The following is a 19,832-nucleotide window of genomic DNA, read 5'->3' on the forward strand; positions in this document are numbered from 1 at the left end:
CCTCTTCCATGCTCCAGAATATGTCCTACCCTGACAAGGGTGGAAGCTCTGAAGCAGAAGTTAATGCCCTGAGAGGAACAAGATTCATAACTACTTAATTTACGATGTCAAGTTACTAGGGAGCATGCCAAGGAATTTGGTTATTCTTAGCTCTGTTATCCTGGCAGAGCTTGCAAAGCCTTAAAGCATGTCTGGTACTGCACAAACCTGAAGGACAGCAGTCCTTGTTCAGGCAAGTTCCACTTCCCTTTTGCTCTGTAGAGCATTGCTTTGAAAGCAATGTTTTAGACATGGGTAAGTACATCTATTTATTGGAAAGACTGTTCTCAAGACAGTCTAATAATCTTAATCTATAGTGTCAGTTTAACAGCAACAAGGAGCCATATATTTTCTCATCAGATTTTACAAAAGACAAAGTAATTTGTACTCTTTTTCACCTCTATTCAACTCTTTAGTGGTTTAGATCTGGAGGTTTGATTTATACTCAGCACTTAAAAACAAGCCAACAAATTAGTAGACTACTATGAGGGTTTTGTGAATCTGAGATATAAACAGGTTTGTTCCTTTCTAAGAAAAAAGTATGCATTTCATGTATTTGTTTCGGTTGGTTGGTTGGTTGGTTTCTGGGTTTTCTCCCTCTTGGAACTGATCAGCAAAAGAATAGAAACTATATTCTGACATTCTGATGGTATCTGAAAAAAGGCCCAGCTATGAACGTACTACGATCTCTTTGTCAGTTTGACACGTCTCTGTAGCTGTTTCACTGTTTGGTAGGTGAGTGGATTACCAACTCCAGACCTGACATGGCTTCTGAATGGCAAACCTGTGCTACCAGATGGCACCCACAAGATGCTGGTCAGAGAGACAGGAGTTCACTCTCTGCTTATTGATCCTCTCTCACAAAAGGATGCTGGAACTTACACCTGCCTTGCCACTAATAAAACAGGACAAAATTCATTTAGTCTGGAGCTCACTGTTGTAGGTAAGAAAAACTAGTAATTTGTACACACTTCTCCAAACTTACCTACCTTACTTTCCCTACAGAAAAGTATAAATAAAGAGTTCATCCACTGACAGCAGGTGAGTTCAACAGCTGTAAAACTCACCTGATGGAGGGAAAAGGGCGCAGTGCTCAGTAGGCAGGTTGTTAACAGAAGACTGGAAGAATTCTGCCCCAACATCACTTTACCTTTCGTCTTGGCAAAATGACATTCTCAATTTGCTTCCCAGAAAATGCCTTGGGTTTGAATTCATATGTTGAGATCTCATAGATTTCAGTCCAAATGTATTAGTTTACAATGTTTAAAAGTGCTTTATATGTTTTTAAATAGCAAAATACAAATCTGAATACTGTTCTTTAATAAAGCTTCACAAGATGTGAGATGTTGAAATTCATAGATCAGGCATTAATTTCCTGCATACATTCTTCATGTTCCCTTAGAGAGGTGATGGCATAGCACTGCCCTTTCCTTCCAATATCTCGTTAGAAATTCAAACTCACTTTGTTATCACAAGATTAATTTTTGGTCATGAATAAAATACCTGTTGTTCATAATTATTTTTCCAGCAAAGGAAGTGAAAAAGGCCCCCATGTTTTTGGAGAAACTTCAGAACTGTGGTGTTCCTGAAGGGTACCCTGTCAGACTAGAGTGCAGAGTTGTGGGAATGCCACCCCCTATCTTTTACTGGAAGAAGGATAATGAGACTATCCCATCAAACAGAGAGAGGATGAGGTACTGTACCATCATATCCATGCTTGGGAGTTTTTTGTGGCTGGACTAGTTGTTTCCTTGAAAACCTGTGAGATCAGTACAGGAGATGTTACTCTGAAAACAACTTCTTTCAGCCATGGAAAATTTTAAAACAGTAACTGTATCCTTGGTTCAGAATAAAGGCACAGAGTGTAATGTACCACTGCTTCAGGGAGTGGTGACAGAGCTTTTGGCCACAGGCCTGATACAGCAAAATATCAAAGATACTATGATTTGGTATTTTAATGCGTTCTAGCACCTAATTCTTGCTCTAAAGTATTTTTAACCCAGTTTAGTTCTAATTATGCATCAGTTCAACCTCAGAGCAGATAGAACATGGATTTGAATACCCCAGAGCATGACATAATAGAGTTTAGCATATCAGATGCAGAGGCTGATAACAAAGATTGGTCACAAACATAGGCAAAGATTTTGATCCCACACTTACAAATAAAACAATTGTCAGGTTCAGCTCTTGCATTCAAATGCCTCACTGGTTTTAGATTCTGCAAAAGAAATCTAGATGAAAAGCTGATGAAATACGTTCTTGGCTGTAATTAATGATAAATTAATTGCTGCCATTTATTTTTTAAAGATTCCCACTTCAGCTCAAATCTGATTTTTAATATTTTATTTCATTCAGCTCCAGCTAGTGATTTGATGCAGTCATTGGATCTCTCAGATCAAGAAGTGATACATTCTCACAAGTACTGTGTAGGCTATCTGCAAAGAAGCTGGCTCCACAGCAGCCCTTGTGAACACGCCTATCATGAGGGAAAGCTCACTTGAAAAATCTTTCATTGGTCTCCCTGTCCCCACTCAGACTGCTGTCCTTCTCTGAAAAGCCTACCAGCCTCTGGTCTTCTATAGCCTGTTGTCCTTACTGCTCAAGGATTTATTTCAAGTACTGATACTCTCACAGATGTTATGGCTATACACCTGCAAACACTGTAGTTAATGTAAAATGAATAACCACCCAACATTGCCTCATTTTCCAACTTTTTCATAGTTTTTGCTTCTGCTTATCAGAGCAATGACTAAGGGAAACCTCCCACACCTCACAATGTCAGGACTGCTGGCTCTGAAGCTTTGAGTGGTTCTGCACAGATCCACTGGAGCAATGGGTGGCATTGTCCTTGTTTGTCCCCTTCTTTCCTCACTATTATTGTTCTGGCTGAAGCCAAGAGCCCTTTTTTGTACTATGATATGGACATGCATAAGCTTCTATACTACTGCACCTCCAGCATAAGGCAAGTTATGTAGTGCAGGGAGCAAAGGGTGAATGTTTCCTTTTTTGCTAGAGATATCAGAAGCACAAATGTCCTCTTGATCTGAAATTCTGTGGCTTGCTGTTTCGTTCCAGTTCATAAGGAAGCAAATTTTAGAATTTCCTGAAATTTCAAGTATTCTGATATGCTCATCTCCCACCTCTTCTTATATCATGAGGGAAACACTTGGGTTGATAAAAAGCACAAAACACTGCCCAGAGAGTAGAGAAGCCTCAGTTTTTTGATACACTAGTGAATAGTTTGTCCTGGGAATTGTAGCCAGAAAGATTTGGATCACTAAAGAGCAAAGAGGAGGGAATAATGAAGAGGGTGGTTTTTTGTTGGGGTTTTTTTGTTGTTTTTTTTTTTTTTTAATTTATTGTAGGCCAAACAAATCTGTAAAATTATGCCAGGCAGTCATTTTCTCAGGGAAAGAGTGCTGTAAGAATGTTTCTGACTGACTCTGGTTACTGCTGTGAGAAATGTCACAACTCTGTACAAGTGTTCTTGATATTCTGTTATGTTTTGTTATGTTACTGAACTAGAAAAATATACAGTATGACTATCCAGCAGCTTTGCATGGGTTTAATCCACTTAATTCAATAAGCAACTCCAATATAAACACATACAGAGCAACAATTTGGCTCACTGTCACACCATGGCTTTGCACAACTAAGAGGAGCAAGAACAGATTTCAGCTACTCTGATCATTGGTTGAGGCCATCCTGAAAGCAAATCTATTGACTACAAATGTCTTGGATTGCTACATCTTTGAGAACAGAAGCTACAACTTATCTCTTTCATATTTAATGTAGATATTTTAAAAGCTCAAAGTTGATATGCTCTTGAGAGATACTAATTCCCAAACACTTGTTTTTCCAGCATGCATCAAGACACAACAGGGTATGTCTGCCTCCTCATCCAACCTGCCAAGAAAGCAGATGCAGGCTGGTACACTTTGTCGGCAAAAAACGAAGCTGGTATTGTCTCCTGTACCGCTCGACTTGACATATATGGTAGGTCCTGGCTAGTAAGAAAAACAAAGCAGAATTTATTCTCTTTGACTTGTCACAGGCCTCACCTAGTTCCTTGTCTGTAAATTGTCAGTTTTGATATAAATTAGAAAGGAGCGTCCCAGCATGACCACAGCTTAATATGACCACCAGGAGGAGGCAAATGATATTTCTAAAGGGCCAGAGCAGCTCTCCTGCATGGGTTTAAAGGGAAAAAAACTACTAAGTTTTGCACGATATTCTCTATTCCTATTTTCCACCTTCCAAATTCCCTAGACACATAAGCATGTAATAAACATGCATTCAAGTTGAGCCTTAAGTCTGCTTCCTCTGACACATGCCTGTGATACAGCCCTGACCTGAGATGGAACAATAAATTGCGCAAAAGCAAGAACACATCTTCTTGTATGGAATATGTTTGATGGAAGCTATGCCTAATTACTGGAGGCTAGTTTGACTCTAGTACGTTTTTCTATGACTTGGAAAGCTCCAGCCCAGCTCAAGAACTATGGCACATGATTTAATTACTCTGTATCTACAGAAGACATAATAGCTAAGACAATTTAACTAGAGCAAGAGAGTACTTTGATCACTTTAGCAGCATAATAAACCAGAAAACATTCCACAAATTGTTGGATTATAGCCATACCCTCAAAGGGAAAAACCAAACCAAAACAAAACAACAGCAACAACAAAAACCACAACACATTTTCAAGTGTGTAAATCTCATTTTTAAAAAGCCCCACCTCGATTATCAGGCATAGCCACAAGTCACCACCGCATCTCTGTCAGTTTCTGCCACCTTGTGGGGATGCACACAGCAGTAATATGTTCAGGAGAGGGCTGGTGAGAGGCTAATTCAAAAAGGGTCACATAAACCAAAAAATAGTTCCATAAATATCTAAACGTTTCAGGAGAAGTTAAGGTTTCATAGGAAGGATTCAAGGTACAAACAGAAAAACGGCGGAAAGTAAGAAATGCTTCCTGATTCCACCCATCTTTTCTAAAGACTCTACAAGTCGTACATGCCAAAGGGAGTGATAGAAATAATTTCTCTTTGTGCTGTTTTGAATGGATAGAGCTGGCAGATTGAAAGTGTGGTCTGGTATTTGCAGTTGCATATCAAAATAAAAAAATTACACCAAATAATGAGTGTATTATTCAAATATAAACAAATTGGGGGCCACAAGAAAAAAGGAGGTTCTTTTTCAAATATATCCAGATAGACAGGGTCAAAATTCAACATTGAAAAGTTCAGCATAGAAAGACATTTCCTACCAGTGCTAAACATGTAGGGCTGTTCTCAGATTATTGTAGCCTGAACTTCTACCCTTCATTTTAATTGCTAACAGATATGTTTGTTCAGTTTGGGTGCAGATCGAGAGGTTTTGTCTGGATAGATAACAGCAAAGACAACAGCAATTTCCCCCTGCTCAAGTGTTTTAAGAATTATAAATGCTAAGTATTTTATAATAGGTAAATATTCTTACCAAATTGTGATTGTATTTGTTGATGTGGGAACACGGTGAATGTTACTTTTAAATGACTGAGTATGTGTCTTTCGATTATATTTCTTTAGCAGCTTTAAAAAAAATCTAGGAAACATGTTGGTAGTTGAAAGTAGCAGATGGGCATAAAAATTGTAATCACTTCTTCTAAAACATTCCTTGTTACTTTGAATTTAAAGACTACAAAATAATATCAGGAAGAAAAGTCCACCAGATGACGGCATAGTACAAGACCAGAGCTGTGCCCTGCTTGTTCATCTATGGTACGGTTTTAGTTTTGATTGTAAGAGCTTTGGAGGAGGTTCCAAAGATTAAATGACGAAACCTTGGACTCAGTGAAATCCATGTAAACATTGCCATTGAACTGAACAGGGATGAAATTCCATCTGTAGACTTCAATAGAAATACTCAAAACAAATTGAATTACAATATTTGCAGGGACAGCCCCTAAACCAGGGAACAATACTGTGCTCTCTTCAAGGATGTTGGAAGCAACTTTCCAGTTGTGTGTATTGACTTTTGTTGTTTCACTGCTAACTTAGCTAGCAGCTTACATAGCCTGTTCTGTTTCTGTTGCTTCAGCTCAGTGGCACCGTCAAATTCCACAACCAATAAAGTTTCGACCTGGTGGCAGCTGGTATGCAAACCTCACCGGTCAAGGACTCGACATTCTTTCTGCCTTCCCAACTACAGAAAGCCCCATACTATTTTCATCCCCCAGCCAAAGGGTGGTGGAGAGTGAAGAACTTTGAAAAACAAATATTTGTTCTGGTTACACCTGCAGAGGTACTAGAACTGTGGGGAGAAAAAAAAAGAAAAAAAAATAATAAAAAAGAGGTACAAGTCAAGATGCTCAAGGTTTACAAGCAACTTGTTTGTAATTGCTGCTGCAAATGTTGCAAATAACATAGCATACAAGACTTTTATGTATTACTTTACTGCAGCATTATAATTGTGGTATGGAGTGTTGTGCAATAAATTCAGTACTGTGTAGTTTGCTAAGAATTACATAGTAAACATAGTTTTCAGCACCTAAAAGCCAATACCACTTCTACTGCTTGCCTTAAAGCTCCTGTACTGTAGCAAGCCATACTAAGGATGGGTGATGTTTAGCTGGACCACTGCCAGTGAAAACATTAATATTACAATAACCACAATCCTGAAGGAGGGTAAACAACAGGACTTTGAATGTAACTCTAAAACACATGCCAGATAATCACAAGTGAAAGAGAAAAGATGTAACTCATTTTTATATATTATTATGCCAGATAATAGACTTTTTGAACTCAAGACTAGATAATCTAGCATTTTGTTTAGGTACAGCTGTATACTCTCTATATTTATATGTGTGTGTGTGAGTATTCCACGAACTGTGTACTCATGGTGTAAGGATTCATAAAGTAAGGCACAGGGCACATGGATAGGATGCTAATATAAGAAACCAACAGCCCTGCTATCTGAAGCATGTTCCCTACAGCCTCCAGCTGAAACTGTTTTCCAGATTTGCTTCATATGTTTTTCTCCTTAGTGATCCCCTGTCTTTGAACACAATGATACTAAGCTTGTCACTTTATAGTTTTTAAATCCCAGTCTCTTTTCCCTAATTTTTAATGTGACTACAAGAAAAGTGCCTCTGCCATCTAGCTCATTTTTTAACAGCAAAAGAATTGTGACCTGGTGAAATTTACATTTTGCCATCACTTAGGAAATAATGACAGGTGTGGTGTTTAATATAAAGACAGAGAAAATGCCTTCAATCAACAAAAATTGTGAATTAAGCAGCAATTATGTGCAAACAACTGAAAACCCTACTGCAACTAATAGTAATAAATAAGGCAATCTAATGAAAGTGCAATGGAAGGTGTAAAGTGACAACACTTACTGATTGATTGAAATGTACTTAAGATCTATGTAACTATATTAATACCTCATAGCACTTAGTATCTGTGAATATCTAAGATGGCTGTCTGCATCCTTAAATTACTGCTGTCTTTGGACATTGTTTTTTAGCAGTTCTTACTGCTTTCAGCATGGCCAGAGAATGCAATGAAGTCCTGATCCAAGTCAGAGATGAAAAGAAAAAATAGCATTTATCTTCTTTTTAGACTTTGTTTTTTTTTTTTTCAGATTTAAAAATCTAACTTAGAAAACTTACATATGCAAACAAAACACTGAGGAGTTATCTTAGCCAGAGACTGAGAGAGCCTTTCACTGGGTTTCCTACACATACAGTTTATGTTGTCTCTAACTGTTGGCTCCCTAAGGGTTCAGAGGAAGTTAATTTCTCCTGTTGTTCCACTTTACACTCAAGTGAAGATCACAAAACAAACCCATCATTGTAATTTTCATGCTTCTGTTAGAAATCTCAGGAGGTGCACCCCAGACTCAACAGACTGGGAAGCTAAAATACACTCTTCTCCTGAGAGACAAAAGAAGGAGCAGGTATTTCAGTGGGAAAGGAGAAGCATCATTATCTCCCCATGCTGTACCTCCTCCCTGGCAAACAAAATAAGACTAACAGCTATTAAAAGTGATGCATTGATTCAAGTGACTTCAGTTATGGAGTGCCCAACTTGAGGGATGATTTTCCAGGATAGAGACCCTACTGCTTCTCTTATTTTAATTTGTTTTTAGGATAGTTTAGAGATTCCCAAACTAAACCTAGGCTAAGCCAGAACTGGACAACTCAAAATTTAGTTTCCCATATTAGTGATTACTCTTGGGAAAATAATCCATGGAAAGTTATTAGACTTTGCTTATTAAATCCAGTGCTGTTAGGAAGTGGGAAAAGAGGAAATAAGACACAAAAACTCATATTCTGCTCCCATCTGGCTTTGAAGTGAAGGTTTGGATCAGATGACCTCCTGAGGTTCCTTCAGACCTAAATCGCTCTATGCTTGCTAAATTGTTTTATTTTCCACTGCCTGTCTCTGTGGATTAAGCTACCTATAGAGCAAGTGGAAGGTAAGAATTTGAGTAGGCACAGACTAGGATATATCCTATTAGGCAATTCTAGCTCCAGGAGTGATCACTTTAATCTGAAGGTTAAGTGATACTATGTTTTTTTTTAAATGTACATTGAATGGAAGCTACTGCTGAAAGACTTAGCTCAAAAATCTATGTAAGAAGGATAAATCTTTCATTATTCAAGAAGAGGCTCCACAAGTCTCACTGACTGGTAGGCTACAGAGTGGATCACCAAAATCCGTCAGCTGAGCTATAACATTCTTTCCTCGACAGTATGTACTAGCAAAAGGATAAAAACTTCACCTATCACATCTCTCCATACAATGCAGAAGTCAGTAATTTCCATTACTTTCAGTGCATCTGACAGAAACAAAATCAGAATCTGATTCCAAATGGTCTGTTGTCATTAAACTTTGCTTGTTAACTGCTACAGGACATTTCTCCTCTGCACATACTGAGCCCACAAAATGGATATGTAAAGGAACCTTATGTGAATGGATGTAAATGGTGTTAATTAGTAGTATTGAAGAGCTCATCACAAAGATAACTTCCTAGAAAAAGACAGAAAAGTTATGTTTGTGTTGTTAAGGGGAAAAAGGCTTGTGTAAGCAGCAGAGACAAGCCTGAGTTGTCATAAAATATGTGATGCTGTTGGAGTTCATGTCCTGAGAACTATCAAATCATATTGTGTCAAGACACACTAGAGACTATGCTACTGTGCTCCCTTTATGAACAGCTTGGCTCTTCATTGTTTTCGTTTAATTGTATAACCAACCTGACTTCCCACTGACAGAGTATTTCATTCTCTTATTCAGGGCAGGCTACTGCAACAACAACAATCAGTGTTAAAACATCCACTGAAGTCAGTGTTAGCTATTATCTTCCTAAAGTCCACTACATCACTGCAGTGTGGAGCATAACATTGTATCAGTGAGATACAGAAATGCTTGGGCTTGTAACCTTTCTGTGTTTTCTGACTGAGACTCTTGCAGGTTGATTTAGTTTCCTGTTTCCGTCTAGCCCTGGTTGTGTACACAATCAAACAGAGGCACAATGCATTTCAAAGAAGAATGACAGATTTTGTATTGCAATTCCAGAAAGCAAAAGTATCAGCTTTGCTTTAACATTTTGATCCATCTTGGTGCAAAACCAGTGCTCAGCAGCATCACACAGCAGCCCACATTGATATTGTTGGACTGTGTGCCTTAAACCAGCTGGACTGAGTTCCTTTGCTTCCATATGGAAGGTGGCACATACCTGAATGACAGGAGGAGAAGATGAGACCACACACTTCAAATGGCAATAGCCAAGCCTGCAGTCTTTATCTTAACATGTAAACAACTGCCAATTCCAACTGTTCACAGTAATCTTGGGTACTTCAAAGCAATAAATCTAGAATAAGAATTTCTTTAAGAACTGTGTTCTTAATGTTACCAGGTTTAAAAGCATTAACTTCTGGAAAACATCTTCATACAGAATGATTAGCAAGACCTAATGAAATGTTTGAACTATTAAATATTGGAGGAGTAATTCATTGCAAGTTGCCTTACTATTTCCAATACAAAAATCTCTACACTGAGCCTTATAATTCTGTTTTATAATTTTCTCATGATTAAGTTAATTTTACTTTTTTTTAATCAAAAAAATTTCTCACTGGGAAGGCAAATGTTGATGTCAGTTTGAAAGTCTAATTTAAGTGCACATGAAAGGAAAACCCAAACACCTACCTGTTCAGTAATGTATTCCCCAGCTTTTCACCTAAACTTAAATAAATGCTTCAGAGTTGCATACAAGTCCGTGTCCTTCACGTATTCAGGTAATTGTGAAAGTGTGCAACAAGACCAGAAGTTTCCTCACAACTTTGTGCTGACAGCTGATTAATAAAATCAGATTATTTACAAGAACATCAAAATATACTGTCAAGTTACATACTAGTCAGACTTCTAGTAGGGAATTGTGAAATATAGCTGTTGTTTTTAAAAACCATTCTTAATCACGTTGGGTTTGGTTTAAATTATGCTGCTTTTGTTTGTTTGTTTGTTTTTTTCCTGATAACCTCAGGCCATTCATCAAAGTTTGAAAGAACAAGTTTTCTCAGGGATACCAGAGCAGAAGCTAAAGAGTCTTTAGGGCAATTCGCACGTTTTAATGGTCAATAAATTTGCCAAACTCTCAGTGTCTTGGAGAATTAGTCTCCAAAGCCTATGCTTGAGCAAATATTTCTATCTACAGACTGTCACAGCTGAACTCCATTGTGTTGCAAAATTTCATGCAGAATCTGCCTATCACACTGACCACCTAGCCCACACATTCCCACCGAAATACATGTTAACGGGGTCCAGATCAATGCTCATGGAAGTTTCTTTCTACAGTAGGGCACTGGAGATCCAGCACAGAGGACTCGTTTTTTCAATCTTTACCTGTGTATCCAGCACTGAACAAGTGAATATTGGGTGATGGCAAATCAAACACACAAACCACAAGGAATTTCACTTTTCCCTACACTAGTCTTCAACTTGAACAATTTAGCATATTCTTTATATAAGGGTCCATCAACAGATTCAGCAATTCATTTTAAATGAGCAGCAGATGCAAACCCAACACTTGAAAGAAGTTGGATCTTTATAGCTCAGATACAGAAGCGAGGGAAAAAAGGCTATGCCTCATTACACTGCATTATGCTGCATCAAGAGGAGTGTGGCCAGCAGGTGAAGAGAGGTGATTCTTCCCTTGTGAAATCACTCCTCCAATACTGTGTCCACTTCTGGTGCCCCCATCATAAGAAGGACATAGAGCTGTTGGAGCAAGTCCAGAGGGGGGCCACAAAGATGATTCAAGGGCTATGAGGATAGGCTGAGAGAGATGGGGTTGTTCAGCCTGAAGAAGACTCTGGGAGGACCTTAAAGCTGCCTTCCAATACCTGAAGGGGTCCTACAGGAAGGCTGGAGAGGGACTTTTCAGAAGGGTGTCTAGTGACAGGACAAGGGGGAATGATTGGAAGCTGAGGGAGAGTAGGTTTAGACTGGATCTTAGGAAGAAGTTCTTCAGTTCGAGGGTGGTGAGACTCTGGAACAGGCTGCCCAGGGAGGATGCCTCCTCCGTGAGGGTGTTCAAGGCCAGGTTGGATGAGGCCTTGAGCAGCCGAGTCTAGTTCAAAGGCATCCCTGCCCATGGCAGGGAGATTAGAGGAGATTATCTCTAAGGTCCTTTTCAGCCTAACCTATTCTAGGATTCTATGATGACTTTATGATTACATTCACTATACTGAATTTGCTTTCCCATGTAACCATGTTTCTTCATTTCCACCTCGTTTGATATCTATGTACTTCTGTGCCTGACAGGTCAAAGACAATGTTTTAGCTCAGCTACAGCTCCATGACCTAAAGCAGTTCCTACACATTATATGATTTCCTCTGAGTGACACAAGCTGCTTTTATTAATTTCTTTATACTTCAAGTCCACTACAGATATGAAGAACCATTTATTGCATAATAAAAAGAAATCTTGGGACATATGTACTGTGAATTTAAGTGGAATTCTCCATTTTTATCAGTGGGAAACTGCATTCAAAAATTGCCCAATCTATAGGATCACATCATCCATTAGTAGAAGGCAATACAGCTTTGTAAAGAAATGGAAAAATACTGAAGACGTTCTGAAATTAAAAAAACAAGCAAAAAAAAAGATTGTGCACTCCAGGATGCAGAACGCCATCCAAAACGAACTTCTCATTCCTTGCAGTTACACAGGCAGGCATTTAAAGCAAATTCCATATAAGATGCATTTTACATAACAATTTCTATGCAAGTTAGAAAAAAATTAGTAGACAATATTAAAATGTACTCTTTGGTAGAAAATATATTTAAATATTCTATCTGGGGTTTCTCTGGGGCTTTTAAAGCTACATTTTCTTGACATGTAACTAAAGTTTAAAACATAAAGCACTGTTTTAAAACTGCCCAAATACCAGAAGAAATGGATATTTGTTCAGCGACATCCATATAGAGGAAACACTGGTCTGCTTCTTCAATGAATAAATACATCTTCATTCTCAGTGCACTTGGGGTTTTCCTGGTTATTTGTAGAGAGAGAACATCTGAACATATTTAGATAAAAAAAGAAGTAGTAAATTCTGCAAATTCTCATTGAATGTTTAAAATATAGATTCATTTCACTCCTAACTTACAGAAAGCTGCATCTACATTACTTGCCTTAGATAGAAACCTAGGTATAAGCAGGCTCATCTTAAGACAAAAGCTTAGCTTGGAAAATCAAAATTTTGACTGGGAAATCATGGGGTTTTTGTTTGTTTGTTTGTTTAATTTGTGCCTAGTGAATCACATCACATTTGGGTCTTGCAGGAAAAATTCACCAGGGAAGTTCTTCTTAACAAGGTATAGGAAATGTAGCTAAATACTGAAATATTCAATGATTCTCATGCTTCCCCACGTTAAGAGGTTGTAATATCTTTAACTTTACAAGATGATAACAAAGGTTAGCAACATTTTTATTTTTCAGAATTTGTACCTTAGCACCATTTAGGGACTCCAGTCAACAACAGAGCTTTGCCCTGGCTATGTGTATAATACAAGATGGACTGTGACCTAAATACCTTATAAATGGTGAGACAGAAAGTAGAAGCCTAAAAAATTGGAATGAATTAAAGATGTAAAACATGCCAATACCTATTCACTGATGACCTCAATATTTAGACAGGAAGAAACCAGTGACTTTTAATTACTAACATGTATTTTTGGAACATGCCACCCTAGCTCTTTCAGCCACTTAACAGTGACTCTAATGACTTAAAATTTCACTTCAGTTATGAGTTCAGAAATAACTCTTGCTACCTTGTCAAAGAAGGGTAATATGATTCAGAGAATCACAGAAGCAGAGTGTCTGTAGCTACTTCAAATAGAAAACCCTGCAGCCTGATCCTTTTAGAAGAATAAGGTTAATCTCCCACAATCAGTTTGTTAGCATTTCACACTGAATTTCAACAGTGAAGCAAGTATGTGTGTAGCATGCAATAAATAAAGAAGCCAGCACTTCTCATCCCCAATGGTTCTACAGTAATGTAATTCCAGAATTACAATGTACTGATACCACAAATAGAAGGATTTCAGGTTAGAACTACTGTTCAGTGGGACAAATAGTTTAGGAGCAGACAAAACTCAGTCACAAGAACACACCAAGCTCCGAGCATCTCAGCTCGTGCTTCATTTGGAGGCCCACTGGAAATAATAATTATTTAAGAAGTTTCGAAACCCAGTATCAGTGAAGTCCAATGCAGAAGGATCACAGCCATTACCTGACAAGCACCAAGCAGCCAGCAGGGAACAAATATTTGGTAGCAGCAATCAAACTTCAGTTAAATGATCAAGTTTACATGTCACAAAGTGTCACTAAAATGTCTGTAAAGAAAGAAAAACTATGAAAAGAAACCAATGACTTCCTGAATAGCAGAGTGTGAGAAGTCCAAAGCAGCATGGATAATATCTGCTTTTCAGACTGCCTTCAGAAAGAATTTTAATTAAACTTCCCTTGCCCCAGTTTGCTCCCTGAAATGCTTTAACAGATCATCAGTAGACAGAGAGCTGTTGATACACTACAAAGAACTTACTCTGCTGCCTACAGTACAGTAGGGAAATGGAAATCCCAACTTCCAGCCCAATGCTGCACTCTCCAAAGAAACAAAAATATTACAGCATTATAGAACAACAGTAAAACACTCACCTCCCACTACCATGGCCAAATCCAAGAGAATGGGGATTATAAATCTTATTCAGCAGCAGAGATCAATACAATGACCTGATTTACAAAGTGTTCACAAGTTATGTCCTGCATTCAAGTGCTTTTTAGCACTTCCGTTGCAATTCTTAGTAATTTTTGGTAACATTTTTGGATACTTTATGTGTTCTGCTGGTTTGTTCCTCTTTCTGTGAGCTTACAATCATCTAGTAATTTACTGCATATTAATCCATTATTTTTACAACTATATCTATTATCATACACAGTAGGTTGTAAATTACAATGCTACGTGAAAGAAACAAAATTGAAAGAGGAATGGATGTTATGTACTTTTATATAAATTACTTATAAACTGCAATGTCATGCCCCACAAAATTCTGCCAGTAGTGCAGAAACACATCAGTTCCCAGACACTGCTCCAGTATTTATGCTTTTGGTTTAGAAAGTTATCTCTCATAGACAGGTTGGAAGGGACCTTAAAGATCATCTAGTTCCAACTTCTCTGCCATGGGCAGAGACACCTCCCACTAGACCAGGTTGCCCAAGGCCTCATCCAACCTGGCCTTGAACACCTCCAGGGAGGAGGCATCCACAACTTGCCTGGGTAAACTGTTCCAGTGTCTCACCACCTTCATGGGGAAGAATTTCTACTTAATCTCCAGTCTAAATCTCCTCTCCTGAAGATCAATGCTATTGCTCCTCGTCCTGTCACTACAAGCCCTTGTAAAAAGTCCTTCCCCAGCTTTTCTATAGACCCCTTCAAGTACTGTAAGGCTGCCGCAACTCTCTCAGCCTGTCTCCAAAGGGGAGATTCTCCAGCCTTCTGATCATTTCTGTGACCCCCTCTGCACCCACTCAAGCAGTTCCTTGTTCCTCTTATGCTGGGGGCACCAGAACTGGACACAGTGCTCCAGGTGGGGTCTCACTGAGCCAAGTCTTCCCCAGCATGTAATCACACAAATTATTTGCATCATATTCCCATTTCAGAATGGAAAACCCACTACTGTGGTGGCAGAGCAGATGAGACAATGTCTGGCTAAAGTTTACAGTGAAGAAATCAGTGTAAGACAGCACATAGAATCATAGCATCACTATTTAAGGACTGTATTAATTGTTCTTACATACATAAACTTGCCATTTAATGATGAGTAATATTCAAACAGTGTTAAGTTGGCTATAGGATGGACAACAATTAATTCTACTCTCTTTCTATAAACTTCTGCACAGAAATTGGTGAGTACCATGAGTTCATATTCCCAGAAGGGTGAATCTATTTTCTGTTTTCTGACAAAGATCTAATGCAATTCATAAGAAAAGCACACATTTGAACAATGAACACTAATGATTTCTTTAGTGAGGCTAAAATATACATTAAAAAGCATTCCCGAATGCCAGTATTTAAAGGAAAGAATTGGTCAGATTATCTCTATGAACTTAACCTAGCCTGAGAGTCTGTCCCAGTCCAACAGTCCAACTCCCACCTTGGGAAACATACTAGTCTGCACAAGGATAACTGAGGGCAGCAAGGGTTCTCAGAGAAGGCAGAGAGTCAGGTCAGATCTTTGTATGAACTCATACTGCTGCAGAGTCCCTGTACCCCTAAACAGGCCTTAGTTCCTACTGATGTTTTTGTTTTGCACTGAAAGCTGCTCAGTTGTTGAAAATATCTCCTATCAAAGCTACTCATTTGTCATTTGAAAGAACTCTAAAATATAAGACATGGCAGACAGCCAGCAGGGAACCCACTAGCCTTCCCTGCTGGAAACCCACCAGCAGCTGTTTTGCGACAGCAGCTCCTTTTCTCCTTTTATCTTTCTTACTCAGCTAATGCTAGCAAGGGCTTGTTTCTGGGAACTCCCCACAGCAGCAACAGCAGAAGTACCCCTCAGCTTTATACGCTGCCACCATCACAACAGACAGTGGCAATCGAACTCTTGTAGACTCTACACCCTGCTTCAGATGTCCTGCTTTTACTCGCTTTCTGACCTTCCCGATCTTGCTATTCTACCTTTTCTATCCCAATTACTCTACCCTCCACAAATGAAAGAAGCTAACAAGAGGCCATTCAAGGCATCATCAGGGCTGAAAGGTACTCAACTGCTTTGCAAGAATGCTCTGTAATTGTTTACCAAACTCACACCTTTAAAGGCAGTTTTTCAGAGGGTACATCCAAACACATTTCTTACTCTAACTGGGAAGCAAGCATCATTTGCTAGCTGATTCTTCTGCACACTAAACTGCCAGGATTATGATGGAAATGGTGTAATGTTTGCGGTGGAAAGCCACCAGTAATTCCTACAACAGGAATTTGAGGTAGTTGGTGAGGACATATCAAAGAAAACACTTTATTTACGATTAACAAAATCTGTTGTTTCCAGATAACATAAAAAATAAAATCCAAACATTTGAAGTCTACAAAAATCTAGAAGTTTAGATTCTTTTCACATGAGCATTTTCATTTATGGTAGATAATCACAGTCATTGAAAATAAAAAAACATTCTTTTTATGACTCTTTTTCGAGCATACAAAAGACACCATAAATTGGATTAAAGCAAACCTAAACAACCTTGCAACCCATACATCAAACTTACAAAGTTTAAGAAAGTTAGTTCTCTGAGGACTAGAACTCCAATACATTAGAAAACTTTTTCCATGGTAGTAACCTTTTAGGTGAAAGCAAACCAAAGAAGAACTTCAAAGCTGACATAAAAATAAAACCATGCAATGAAGTTCGCTTCTGGTGCTATTCCATTCAGGTACCCTGTGGATCAGTTTGGCCCATTATCTACAGAAAATTTTGTCATGATTCATTGCAGTAAAAAAAACAAAACCAAAACCACCCAAACTTAGGTATCAGAAGAATCAAATGAATGCTACATGAACTAGGAAGCAATTAGCAAAAAGATTTCAAATTAAAAGTATGCTTTCCATCAGCATTAAATAAATTCAATCTTCTTAAATGCATTTTGATTTAAAGTTCTCAAAGCAAAATTTTTTTGTAAAATTAGTGTAAAATGCAATCAAGAATGAACTATTATAATGCCAATATTACCTTATTCAAGCAGATTAATATTCTTGCTAATTATTAAATAACACATCTGGCCTGCTGCATATTCTCAGTTGGCAAAAATGTTCTAATTAGCTATTTGAAAGTGTTCAGGGTGATAGCTGAATATTCGCTGGGCATAAGGATCGCTGTCTGCTGACATTTTTTGTCCCGTGTAATGGTGGTAGCTCTCCGGATGGAAGTGTTCACAGTGAAGGGTAAGCCATTCTCTTTCACTACTGTATCTTTCAGCTTCGGCAAGTATTCTAGTGAGAGCCATGATGTAACTCAAAGCCATCTGCAGGGTCTCATACTTGGACAGCTTCTTATCTTGGCCCCACTGTGGAACCACCTTCCTCAACCGATCAAAGGCTGTGTTCAGCCCTTGCATCCGTCTCCTCTCCCTGGCATTGGCAGCCAGTCTTCTCTTGGCAGCATTCTCCATCCTCTCTGAACTGCACTTCATGATGCAGCCTGGCCCGCTTCTGCACTGGATGTCTGGTTCTATGCCTGAATTCAAGTGACTGGATTTACAGGTTTTCATGTTTGATGCAGCTTTAGTTTCACCCAAACTAAAGATGACCTTTTAAAAATCAGGTACCTAAGAAGTGGCACTCATGTAAGTAGCCTTTTGAATCTGTTTCCAGATATCAATGACAGGATATTTTTTCTTAGCATCAAAAAATTTAAAAAAAAGAAAAAAAAATCTTCCGGTTCTTTTGGAAATACCTGAAGATTGCTTCTTATTGTTTAAAAAAAGACTAAAGAATTTTTAATGTCTTAGGCTTTCATTCTTTTAATGTCTTTAAACTCAAAGACATAGAAATCAATGAAATCTCCATTCTCAAAACGTATGTTATTGAAGAAAATGGTCCATTTAATCCAAAAAAATATCTTAATGGATTAAAGCCACATCAGCTCCAGATGACTATTTCAAATGAGAGAAGCTGTGATCCAGTTCAGGAGAGAATTCTGAACTGACGAACCGTTGCGATCTGCAGACGCAGCCTGGTAACAGCAATCTCTCCTTGCTTGGCTCCTGCTGGCACGCAATGCCTGTGTCTTGCAGACAACAGGAGCCTTTATAGAAACTGCAAAAGCTAAACAGGTGGTAGCAGGTGGGCGGGCAGCACTCTGCCTCCATCCCAGCACCTTCCCACCATGGGAACTACAGGGGGAAAAAAACCCAAACAAAACAGTAAAATCTGAACATTAGAGCCTTCATCTGTTGAGAAGTCTTCCAAAGCCATTCTGTCCAGCCCTAACAACTTGCCATCTGGAGTAGTGTCTGGCTGGCCCCACAAGACTCTGGGCAGTTAAGCAAAAGATCCTTTCAATAGATAATCTGTTGCAACTCAGTGGGAAAAAAAAATGTCTGTGCACTGCATTATTTGTACATTAGAATGTGCAAAGTCTGCTTAGATAGCAAGGATGAACTGTTCTAATGAAACAGAGGAGGATTAGCTGAATGCTATATGGCCAAGAACAGTACTGGTTTCCACTATATGGTACCAAAATAAGTAGATTCAAATTATTGGAAATCCATCAGCACTCACAGTTTTAATACTGTGTAAAGTACACAACATTGCAGAGAGAGCAATACCTTGAGAAAAGTGGGGATTGTGTATTCAACTGTCAGTAAATCCAATGTCATTAAAATAACTTAACTCTACTTACACAGTTTAAATGTATCTATGGATTTCTCTAATAATGATTGTTAAAATGTTTAGACAGGTTGTGATTCAGACACAAAAACATGCAACTACACAAACTTTCTGAAGACTGCCCTTTGTGATACACCATATTAAAGTATATGCATGTATTTCATCTGAATGTTTTTTAGAAGTCTGTCTTTTTAGTAATACCCCTAAATAAAAAGAATAAAAGAAGATGTGAAAAAACCCTGACAACTGCTTGCTGGATTAAGGGATCATTTCTACTACTGGTTGTAATGATAGAGGAGCCACTATACACACACACACTACAATCAAAACATATTTCTTTCACTGTGCTGGTATTAGCAAAACAATTATCTACATAAACTTAGAAGGAAATATCATACAGTAATACAAAAGGTAAAAAAAAAACCAACCAAAAACAAAACCACAAATGCCCTGCCAAAATGATTTATTATCTGTATTGATTTCAAACTTAATTAAATTGTTACCCCCATTCACAAATTAGTAACTTTTTCATTAGAGAGTGAATACTGTATATTTATTTAGAACTATAGCTCAATTGTTTTCATGATGACTCCAAAACTTGCTGGAGTTGTAAACAGCTGATTAATCCCTAGCAGAAGCAATGACAATGAAATGAGGTTGAATAATCCAGAAACAATAGGATGCAATTGAACACTAATGGACTCCAGCATAACAGATGTTGAACGTAGGCTGTTACGCCCAGTTGCTCTGCTCTTAATATTCTGAACCCTAATGGCCTTAAACAGAGAGGATAGTTGGGGTGGGGAGTCTCCATTATCAAAATGTATGCTGGATCTTCAATTTTTAAAGAAGTACAACTGCAT

At 38.3% G+C, this 19,832-nt stretch overlaps 2 protein-coding genes across 2 annotated transcripts in view; one reads left to right on the forward strand and one right to left on the reverse strand.

Annotated features, from left to right (window-relative positions):
• Nucleotides 1-6,428, forward strand: part of MYPN (myopalladin) — a 47,283-nt gene extending 40,855 nt beyond the window's left edge. Inside the window, exons 16-19 of the mRNA XM_054382168.1 lie at nt 775-982; nt 1,568-1,733; nt 3,902-4,035; nt 6,123-6,428. Coding sequence (XP_054238143.1) covers nt 775-982; nt 1,568-1,733; nt 3,902-4,035; nt 6,123-6,292 — 678 coding nt within the window. The 3' untranslated portion in view covers nt 6,293-6,428. The remainder of the gene's footprint in view (nt 1-774; nt 983-1,567; nt 1,734-3,901; nt 4,036-6,122) is intronic.
• A 10,965-nt stretch (nt 6,429-17,393) lies between these two features.
• Nucleotides 17,394-17,849, reverse strand: ATOH7 (atonal bHLH transcription factor 7). The gene has a single exon (XM_054382588.1). It carries the CDS (start codon nt 17,847-17,849, stop codon nt 17,394-17,396), a length of 456 nt encoding a protein of 151 aa, XP_054238563.1.
• Between the last annotated feature and the right edge of the window lie 1,983 nt (nt 17,850-19,832).

The sequence above is a fragment of the Indicator indicator genome, chromosome 7 (genome assembly GCF_027791375.1).
Source record: "Indicator indicator isolate 239-I01 chromosome 7, UM_Iind_1.1, whole genome shotgun sequence".
Taxonomy (NCBI): Eukaryota; Metazoa; Chordata; class Aves; order Piciformes; family Indicatoridae; genus Indicator; species Indicator indicator.

Coding starts and splice junctions, on each gene's coding strand:
- ATOH7 (XM_054382588.1), bottom strand. CDS start 17,849: ATGAAAACCTGTAAATCCAGTCACTTGAATTCAGGCATAGAACCAGAC.